An 11,490-nucleotide genomic window follows, 5' to 3' on the forward strand; every position below is an offset into this window, starting at 1 on the left:
AAAGAAAATGAAAAACTGAAAGAAACAATGGTGGGGGTCCAAGTGGAATAGGTGGGTGGCCACTAATACCCACTTGGATCACATGCACACATCAATGGTCATTGCAACTCTTGTTCATGCTATCACAACTCACGACCCATGCAACCCCTCCAACAGTGACTTACTCAGTTGCAACTCAACCCATGTGGTCACTTTCCTACTCTCCAATTCATGTATCGCGTCCCCTTTGTTTTCCTCAAACTATGTGCTCTCTATTCATTGAATCTCATACCATGTGATTTTTTGTATTCCATGCAACGAATGAGTTCCCTCCTTTTGGTTTGCTCCACATTGGAATTTATATGTGACCTCTCCTCCATGAAGGGTCACATTCTTCCATATTAGAACAATTCAACCTCTCATCCATTTTCACATGGGATTGTTCTTCAATAAGATAACCCATGCTATCTTCAATCTATATACCCCACTAACTCATATGATGGGTGGCATCAATCTCCAAAGGTCATGTGAACATCGACAAAGCATCATTCCAACCTCTCACCCAATATTTCTCTTGTATAGGCATGTCACACCCATGCACTTGGTGTACATGATATGTCTTAGGCATGGATCCCTTGGAACATTTCCACACCCAAGGTGACAAAATTTTCCACTACATCATTGAAATAGCCTAGTGAGGGGACTAAGTGTGCCACATACTTGGTCGATTGGTTACTTCATCTCTATTTGTCACATGTTATGTGGGCACACACCCAAGCTTGGTATTGGTGGTCTTACAATTTGCTTCTCCCTTCTTCAAAACTAAAAGAGGTATTTGATGGGGACATCCACTCTCTTATTTTCTTAGTTTCCTAGTAGCAAAAGGGCTAAGTAGGTCTCTCCAAGATACATCAGTGAATAACTCTTTGAAATGTATCTTAACTGACAATTATTGTTATGTTTTGCATTTACTCTTTATAGATGACATCCTTATTTTATATGATGACTCAAAGAATATGGTGGACAAAATAAAAGAATTCATATATCTTCTTGGCATGGCCACAAGTATGATAATCAATTACACCAAGTCTCTAGTAAGTTTTTTAGGCCTCTCTGAGCCTAAGAATCTCTATATTAATTATATTTTTCCTTTCATGTTCTCCATTTTCAAGGTTAAGTTTAATTAAATGGAGTTCCACCTTAAGGAAAAAGTGTACCTCAAGGAGGACTAGAAATGGCACTTACCCAATATTGAAAAAAGGATTAAAACCTAGAACAATAGATGGCTTTCATGTAGTGGTCATTTAGTTCTAGTTACGCCATAAGGCATTCCCTCTAAGAAGAACTCCCCTCCAGTCTTAGTTGTACTCGTTATGCTCCATCTGATTTGATGTTACATGATTAAAATGTATTCCACCATTGGATGGGTCACCTCTCTAAACCGTTAGCCGACTCCATCATTGTTGCTTAACTAACTATCATCTCAACCGCCCGCGGCTGCACAAGCCCTATTATCTCAACTGCCTGCCATTGCCCTATTATCTCAACCTCTTGCCACTGCACAAGCCCAAGTTGGGATCATGTAGTAAGAAGAGTACCAAGCATAAAGTTGCACAATCCTTATAATCTCAACCACCCATTGCTACACAAGCCCTGGTTAGGATCCTGCAGTAAGAAGAGTATCAGGCAGTTAAGTCTAAGCTCTGCATGATAGTATTGGTTTCATTCTCTTCTCTTTGGTAGGAGTAGTTTGTATCAATCTCTTAGTCTGTGATTTGCTCTTTTCTTTCTATCGGTCTTAGTTGTCTTCTTGGTATGAGCTCTTATTGGCTTTCCTCGGTGAGTGTTGAATGACTGTCCCACCCCAATCGTGGTATGTTAGACATGGTTTTGGTGTGCTTGTTTAATAGAATTACTAATAACTGAGGCCCAAAGGTCTAAATTGCCCAACCTATTAATTGGATGAAGCCAGCCCAGCCAGGAACACGAAAGTTGCAGTCAGGTATGGCAGGCATAACCCCTTTTTGACCTACTCTTTACCTGCCAGAAATAGATCTTTAGAAACCCTAGATCATGAGGTGCTTTGGAGGGAGGGAATGCTAGAAGACCTTAGATTAGAAGCAAGTACCGGGTAGACGGGATGGATTGAGAAGGAATAACCTTCAAGGCAGGCTATCATTTAGCTACTTGCCTAATGACAAATTACCTTTACCAACCCAGTTGAGGTGAGGATTATGTCCACGACCCATGCCAACCACGGGTTTAATATAGATATAATCACATCTCAGAACGTTTCTTTGGATCGACCGGAACCGCTTCTTGGGCAACCGGAATCTTCAGAATTTACTTGACAAACTACCTACCCATGGGAAGAACTAAACCTTAATTAAGGTTGCCTATATTGATTGTTCTTTTGAACTTAATCACTTGGATTTATTTAAGCTAATGGGAAATTCCAATTTCAAATGGCATCATACACTTTTGTGATGTGTTACTGGATCTGCAAACCAATTCTGTGTACGATTTTCCACAAAATCAAACCCTTCAAGTCTGGAAATGGTTCACAAGCCACTAGAACAGATCCTATGCCAGCTAGACCGTACACGCTAGAACCAATTTTAGTCATTTTTAATTTGCTTTTTTAAGGATGTTGACCACCTTTTTGAAATACTAAGTAGCATATTTAGATTTTTAGTTAGATTCCTTATTATTAACTTGTAAGTTGTTTAGATGTATAGTTTAAGTAATTAATTACCTATACCCTGTAGGTTGTGCAACATATGATAATGCTAGCAGGAAAATTCTGACACACTATGTAGATAATAATCTATACCATATACATGATTTTCATTTTCTTTGTGTACGAAGAATGTCTGCGTGACTACTCATATAATTAGATTAATCCATCTAATTCTAATGTAAAGAGTATTTAAAAGTCAAATATGTTGTTATTTTTATTTAATTAACCTATTGCATTCATTGAACAACAAGAAATGAATAATGTACATAAACCCATAATAGATCCATATTCAATATAGGGATGGATACACCTTATACATGGGTTTTCACTCTTATACATTTGGATCCTCCATTCTTAAGGCTGTATATGATCCTTGAGAGATTTCCTTGACCAAGTCCACAAGACCTTCCCTTTCAACACCCACATTCTACACACAGTTCTAAGACGAGAGTGCGGTGCTAGAATGTTGCCCAGGAACTACCATATGGACAGGGCTTCAGGAAATAGGGGACCAAATAGTCCAACATGGAGAAATCCTGCAATCTGAGAACATGACCATGTTCATGACCAAGTGTAATAGATAGTTAGATCTCAATTTTGATTCCCACTCCTATGCCCTTAACCACGAGGCAAGGAAAGATGAACTAAAAGTACTAACATGAGAGCTTTGGAACTACTAGAAACCCTGCCTCTAGATCAACAATGGGCACCCCACGCACTTCATCCACCTCTTTCACGGCCTCATCACAAATAATAGGACTGTTTTGTGAAGTTTTCACTGTTGTCAAAATGTAGCCATTTTCCTTAATTTGTAAATGTAGATTTTTCAACCAATAGTAAATGAAATGTCACTGGATACAATAGTGACTGAGTCTAGATAAATGTAAATAGGAGTAACCTAGTTTGCATAACTTTATATAATGGTGACCCAGTTCAGACAACTGTATATAGTGGTGACCCAATTGGTAAGACAGTTACTTTTGTGGAATCCAAGTTTGAAAGATCTAGTAGCCATGGATCCCCAAATGCCAAAGTTGAGAGATTTATATGGGAGCATGAGGATGAGAATTGGTTGAATAATCTGTCATTTTTGGAGGAAGACATGACATGGCATGTTTTTAGTCGATTTTTAGACATTGACACTTAAGGATGGCAGATTCAAATGACTCATCTATGCTAAGATTGAATTTTAAAGTGTCTGGCTGGATTGTTGCTACGAATGAGAAAAAACTACAGTCCAACTACATTAGCCTTAAAATTTGGCAAATTCATTATGTTAAATATTTATGAAGCCATGGATTAGTTGCACCCATTGTTTGCCTATGACCCTTTTTAACGAAAATCCTCAGTTGATATATTTTAATGACAGAGAATTCATAACTGACCAGTATGCACCTCCCTTCCCTTCCAAGCGAGGTTGAGAACATGGCTAGGTGCTTAACACATAGTTGAGAACATAGTTTCCATATTTGGAATTATCTTAAAGGTGGTTCCATACACAGAATTATGTTTTATCTTTACCAAAGTTTTTCAAGACCGATTTTTATTATTAACCGCATCCTTGTTTTTTGCTCTAAATGTTGTAGTTGACACTTTCACTATGAGTGCTACTCTTTCCTAGGGGACTACCTTACAACATTCCCTTTGCAACATTTGGTGTAACTGCTAGTCAAATTACTCATAGAGGTCATCCCAGTGTATTAAATGCCCCTTGATTGGATTTTGAAAAGAATATTTAACAAAATCTAATAATTATGCTATAATTTTATTTGGACATGAGACTGGAAGAAGAAGGGATTGACTTCATTCTCCTAGTGAAAAATAGTAACGAAAGGGCAAGGGAAACATGATCTCAAATATATGTTTCATTTTGTTGAAGCAATAGAAGCCAGCATGTATGGAGGTTCATCCAAGGCCAAGGCCTTTAGGAATAAACTTTAATATATAATATGCTGGTCCCATTTCTCTAGAAAAAGAAGACTTAGTAGGGGAAATAGAAACATAATAAAGATATATGCCCTTTAGATTCTACTCAAAGTTGTTGCTAATAAGTAGGTAAAAAAGCTCCAAATCCTTGGGGACTCCATATTGGTGATGTATTGAGCAAATGATAAAAACAAAACTCCAACATAATTTTGGAGGCCATTTTGGAAAGGATACTAGAGATTTAAGCTCTCTTTGAGGAGATTTTCTTTTTTCCATAGATACAAAGAATTCAATCACAAGGTTAACTGTCTCTCAAAGGAAGCCATCTCCCTAGAAGAGGGAATGTTGTCTTTTTAAGAAATTAGGGATCACATCCCCGTGAATGATGTTTGATGTTAATTTGTATCTTTTTTTAAGCCAGTTGTACTTGTTTTTAGATCTAAATTTACTTTATTTTGAATTTTAACTCATCTATCAATGTTTTAAAATTACATATATGTCAAGTGTGGAAGACTTTGTAAGTATGCTTTTTGCAACAAAGGAAAAAAATACACAAATCATGATTATATTTGCCCTAAGTATAAAAAAAATAACCTTAATTTTGCCTTTTAATAAAAACAAAAAATAAAACATATCTAGTTAATGTATCTTTGAAATATCAATATAGATATTGTTTCTTTGGTGGAAAAATGAAAACTGAAATATAAAATTTCTTATTTCTCTGGCCCATGTTCAATGATTGTACCGATTTTAAAATAATTATCATTTAGATAATGTCTAAATTTAATTTTCAATAAAATTATCATACCATTGTGTTTACTAATATAATTAAGAGAATTTTTTTCTATTTCTTTTGTTTAATTTCCTTACGATGTAAGAATTTTTTTAAACAAATTAAATGTTAATTTCCTTACTATAAGATTTATTTTAAACAGATTTACTGCTACAACTATGATTATCAAGGAATAATAATTTTTATCTACTTCTTTTGTTTAATTTCCTTACAATGTAAAATACATTTTAAACAAATTTATTCCTTACAACTTGGCAGAGACTCCTGTTAGAATTTTGGACTGGGAAGATTAAACAAAGATATCACCTAAACAACTTGACTAAATCAAGGTTTAGTAGATTTGAAAGAGCTTATGAATATATCTTAATCTTTTTTATTCATTGAGTTGATAGAAAAAGGATATAGCTAGTTCTACACATGCAGGATTTCTGGACAAGATTCAAAGTCCACGCACCAAGTCTGATGCACTCTACAGAAAGTAGGGAGAAAAAAAGAAAAGAAGAAAACTCGTTTTTCTTATTTATTGTGTTCATGTTTCGTCTCTGTTCAAAGGATTCATCACATAGAAGCTGAGAAATTGAAATTGGAACATCTTGTTTTTGTCTTTAAGGAGAGCAGGTAAGGAGAGACCCCGAATGTTGACTTGGAAACATCAAATTGAACGAGAGTTTGCTGAAACTGGTAAGTCCCCATCACAATGGATGCCACTGGATCTTCACCTGCGTCAACAAAAGCTAGACAAAGCACCGTCCCGTTGATCCCCACCATGGAATTAGCTCCAAATATCCTCCAAGTAGTTGTAGCGGTGCCCTGCAACAGAATGTCGATCGTCGGCACGGTAGGCCCCACAGAAGTGCCCAACATGCCGCTTGGATTGAAACAGGCACCGAAGGGGGGCACCGAGGCAACGCGCGAGATATTCATTTGCCCAGCGGCCTTGGTGAACGCGCGCACCAGGGAGTTGTAGATGGGCGTTGCGAGTTGCGTGTAGCTCGCCACGGTGCTCAGCTTGGTGCCGCCGCTACCGCCGGCGCCGATTCTCAGTTTATCCGCATCGATTGCGACCTGGACACCGTTGACTTTGAGTCCCCGAACACCGATATAAAAGAGGTCGGGGAAGACGGAATTCTTGATAAACGGAGTGCGGATGAGGTGGCGGGAGAGGTCTGTGCCACCTTCTCCCATCAAAGGATAGAAAACTAGCGGCCCGTCACCAAAGAAGAGATAACCCTGTGAATTTTCACTTGTTAGACACATGGCAAACTTGAGACTAAACTCACCCACAGCAGCAAGCTGAGCTGGTAGTGCCAGTGTGGACGAGCTCATCCCGGCAACGCCAGCGGCTCCCTCAGGCAACTTGGAGAGATCTTCTTTAACGGCGCAGGCGAAGGCCACGCGGGGGAACCGAACGAGGGGGTCAGTACCCGAACCGTCGCTGATGACAAGCGCCACGTTGTCCTGCCCGACTTCGAAACGGGTTGTGCCTTGGCCGGGCACGGCGCAGGTGTGGTTGTTACAGCCCGGGCCGCGGGCAGCGTAACAGGCGCCACAGGCTGAATGCTGATACGACTTGCAGAGTTTCGTAATGCAGTCGACAGGGCGGTAAGTAGAGGATGTGTAGCTTTTGTTATTGCATGGCAGCCACATGTAGTAATGCTCGATGTCTAGCATTAATTGCAGGACTCGAATAGGGGTTCCCTGCGCGATCTCGACGGTGTAATGCTGCGTCACGGGTTCTTTGGAGACCCGCGTGACAAGGACCGTCGAGCGCTTACGGAATGCATGTGCAGGAAATTGGCAGAAGCACACGATGACAGCAGCGATCAGGACAAGATGGATCGAAGCCATGAGTAAAACTGGTGATATTGGGATAGATAGAATTTGGGGGATAAATAGGCAGGGTCGGCGAGGGTTCGATCCCAGGCTGGGCGTCGTCGGGTTAAAGCCGTCAACATTGACTTAGAACGTTGTTTTCGCTGCAGCGGGATCGAAACTCTTAAAACGTTGGGCAGACATGTCGGCATAGACACCTCGAATTGTTGGTTCCTGTTAAAATCAAAATATCGGCCATTTTTTCAAAGAGAGGATCTATCCACTTGCTCAATATCCTGTTTATGTCCAGCAGAAGCCTGGAATTGTTTATTAATCATTATGGTCATCTCCTTTGATTTTAATAGCAGACATTTAACTTATCATATACCTCCTTCAAACGTAAACTGCGTCCACAATCCCCGTTTTAGAGTATCACAACGCCACTCGGAATACTAGGGACGGCATTCGAGCGACTCTCTCCCCGTTGGTGTTATATATGTATATGTCTTCCCGTCGGTGTTATATATGTATATGTATATGTATGTATGTTGAAAGTTGAAATCCATCGATTGAAGAGAGTTTCAAATGTATTCCAACGTATGAAGTTTATTGGCAGATCTTGGAATCAGACCAAAGTTACTATTGAGTTTACCTTTATTTGTTAATTTCTAAAACATTCCTAAAATTCGAAAAGATTAAGTCTTTCACCATAAAGGAGAGCTTGAAACTCCTTTAGAGTTTGTCATAATAGTTTACCTTGGTCATGTGAATGAACAATCATTCCATACCCAAAAGCATGCTATATGATCTCAAAAGAATCACATTTAGATGTGTTGATGTAGGCACGCTATTAAGTTCAAATGCATAATATCTCATCCATTGATGAGCTCTTCTCTTGGTTCCTGTAGCTAACTTCACCAACCATGATTCTGCATGCACTTCTTTACTCAACTGACACTAATCCACGAGGTCATGACTAATATAACTCTAATTAGATCTAGGATCAATCAAAATGTTCAACTTGATCACAAAGCTTACTTTCCATCTCAATAATGGATATCTGATGATCTATCTGCCTATTATCCATTGTTCCATAAATTTGAGGAATACTCTGACCAACATCCCCAACTCTCTGTGCCTTCGAAGCATTGTAGATCTTAGGCCTACCACCCTGATGTGATGGACAATCCCTCTTGCAATTCTCTCCACCACAAATACAACACCTCAAAGGTTTCAAACCATCGCCCTTATTCTACTCCTCCTCAAGCTGAGATCCTTGTCCTCTCTCAGTTGCATTGAAATTTTTATGAGGTTCCACATTTTCTATCATCTGCATCCTGAGATATTCCTCGCTTCTTAGGCTGTTTTCCTTTAGCATTCTCATTACTTTTTTAGTCACATTTGAACTCAGGCTTGTGCTTAGACTGCTCATAACAATGCTTCAACTTCACGATGACCTCCTCTAATGACCAAGACTCGTCATACTCAATCTAATCTTTAAATGTTAAAGGAAATCCATTGATGAACCTTTGGACCTTTGTCTTATCATCCTTGAGATAGGGTACATACCTCAACAACTCCAGAAACTTGGTCGGCTACTTTTCGTCTATCCTGAGACCCATGTCAAGCTCATAGAATTTCTTGACCTTCCTATCATGGTATCTCTTAGACAAGTACTTCTTCATGAAGAGTCTTTTAAACACATGTCAACTTAGCTCCTCTTCCTTGATGCCTCTAACATGCTTAAAATATTCTCACAAAATATTTGTTTTTCCCTTAAGACTAAAGATAGAAAACTTGGCTTTCATTTTCTCTGAATAAGCATGCAATATGAAGAGCTTCTTCATCCCAACCAACCATGCTTCTACATCCTATGATTTCTTCACTTCCCCATCAAAAGTAGGAGGTTTGGATTTCGTGAACTTATCCAAAGATCTTCCACCTCTGACTGTATCATCTCAGTACATAATGTATTTATTTTGAGACCTACCGCCATCTACCTCATTTGTCTTGTCCTCCTGCCTATCTTCATGATTGTTCTCGGGTTGTCCCTACTTCTGCAAATATGAAAGGCTATGAAGAATCACTACATCAACCTCGACTTGCTTCTCTTGAGGTCTATCAAGTCTTTTTTGTGCCTCAATCAACCTGTTATTATCTTCCTTACAACTTCGAATCACTGCCTTCATACTCCTCAGCGTATCTGTTAGATCAGGAGAATACTCTCCTCCTTGTTGCTCAACTAACCTTTCCCATTCCATTTATTTCACATCAGGATTGTAAGGGGAGTCATCTGAACTGTGGTCCACTACTGTGCTCTTCTATTTGATCTTCTATTTCTTGCAAGCATACCATGTTAGATAAACCAAATAGAAGAAAATCAAAATTTATTTTCTATTTTTCACCCTTAATATGTTTGAAGCAAGTTAGTGAGGTTACCATTCAAACAGATATATCTTTCCTTTTAGCTAACAAGTCAAGAAAGGGTGCCATACCTTAGTGTATCTCAGGGGAGGCTATCACATCTGTAACTCAGTATAGATTAGCACGATATATATATATATATATATATATATATATATATATATATATATATATAGATATATATATATATATATAATACAAATTGCAACAATAACTGCACACATGATAACCATAACCATCTACATGTACCCCAACGTCTAGTGTTGCAACCTCGCTTTGATACCAATATGTAACCACCCCATCCCACATTTCTTGCTTTTACAAGCTCTCAAGTGTAACCAAGAGATGAGAGCTACTATGATATGACTTGACCTCGAAGTTTCAGTTATGGAAGTGGGGCTTACAAACCGGAACACATACAACCATTCCTCAAAGACACTAGACCATTCAGTAACCCAAAAAAAACCCTTAGTTATCAATCCCTGAGCTAGAACCCATTTCCACAATATATATATATATATATATATATATATATATATATATATCAACATCGTGATGCATGCATGATAATAATACAAATTGCAACAATAACTGCACACATGATAACTATAACCATCTACATGTACCCCAACGTCTAGTGTTGCAACCTCGCTTTGATACCAATATGTAACCACCCCATCCCACATTTCTCGCTTTTACAAGCTCTCAAGTGTAACCATGAGATGAGAGCTACTATGATATGACTTGACCTCGAAGTTTCAGTTATGGAAGTGGGGCCTACAAACCAGAACACATACAACCATTCCTCAAAGACACTAGACCATTCAGTGACCTAACAAACACTCTTAGTTATCAATCCCTGAGCTAGAACCCATTTCCACAAGCTTTACACCCCAACCGTACCCATTAAACATTGTGCATGTAGTTGGGAGGCTACAACCGCACCTCATAAGCCTTCATGCATGCGTTTAGGACCGAAATCTTCAAGTTTTGTGCATGCGGTGGTAATATCTATGCCACGTTTTTTAGGGCTAGCCTACAGGGCACTACCCAAAATTTCCCATAACTTTCTAGAGTCAATTCTCAGGTGATAACAAGTCTAAACAAAAAACACTCAAGCAAAATCTTGACCAAGACATGCCTAATACATGGTACACATTTTGTCAAATAGATAGTGTAATAGCCTTGGTTAAAATTCCATGTAATAAAAGTTAAAAACAATAACCACGGTCGATGGGACACTTATTCCAAACTGAATGTTGAGCAAGACATCCTAAGGGGTGTTCATTTGGTTGTTTATGCCCAAGGAAATTAGCAAAGGCAATGATTAAGGCTTTGGAAAGACAAAATGGAATTTTTGGCACAATTATTTATGAAAATAATGGAAATTAGGAGAAAAATGAGGTGAAAGGTCACAGGTTGCATGTGAGGAGGAAAATGAAGGAAAATAGTGGAAAATGAAGAAAATAAAGGAAGCATTCCTAAAAAGGCTTCCGAGGATCGGTGGGTAACCTTTTGTCAGCTGAGTTTTGGAGCTCTCTCATTATTCTCTCTCTCTCTCTCACTCTTGGACACTTAGAGTTTCTTGGAGCAATTTGGCACTCGAGAAAGAAAGGCAAAAAAGGTAAGAAGAAGCAAATATAGAGTAGGGAAAGGCAAGATCAAGCAGCTACAACATGGTTCATTGTAGGTATCGACTTGTATGTATGATTTCCTTGCTAGATTTGGCATGAACGGGATTGCATGTGTTTCCTTTCTACCATGGCATGGGTTTTGCCAGATGTGACAATATTTTCAACCTAGCCTTGTCATTTCC

At 38.8% G+C, this 11,490-nt stretch overlaps 1 protein-coding gene across 1 annotated transcript; it reads right to left on the reverse strand.

Annotated features, from left to right (window-relative positions):
• Window positions 1-5,888: 5,888 nt before the first annotated feature.
• Window positions 5,889-7,286, reverse strand: LOC149225754 (putative aspartic proteinase GIP2). The gene has a single exon (XM_089375144.1). It carries the CDS (start codon window positions 7,284-7,286, stop codon window positions 5,997-5,999), a length of 1,290 nt encoding a protein of 429 aa, XP_089231270.1. The 3' UTR covers window positions 5,889-5,996.
• Between the last annotated feature and the right edge of the window lie 4,204 nt (window positions 7,287-11,490).

This window comes from Pinus tabuliformis, chromosome J, assembly GCF_031772625.1.
Source record: "Pinus tabuliformis cultivar Carrire ecotype Pingquan chromosome J, CPIR1, whole genome shotgun sequence".
Lineage (NCBI taxonomy): Eukaryota > Viridiplantae > Streptophyta > Pinopsida > Pinales > Pinaceae > Pinus > Pinus tabuliformis.

Excerpts from the sequence above, each read along its gene's own strand:
- LOC149225754 (XM_089375144.1), bottom strand. The coding sequence starts at position 7,286 with ATGGCTTCGATCCATCTTGTCCTGATCGCTGCTGTCATCGTGTGCTTC.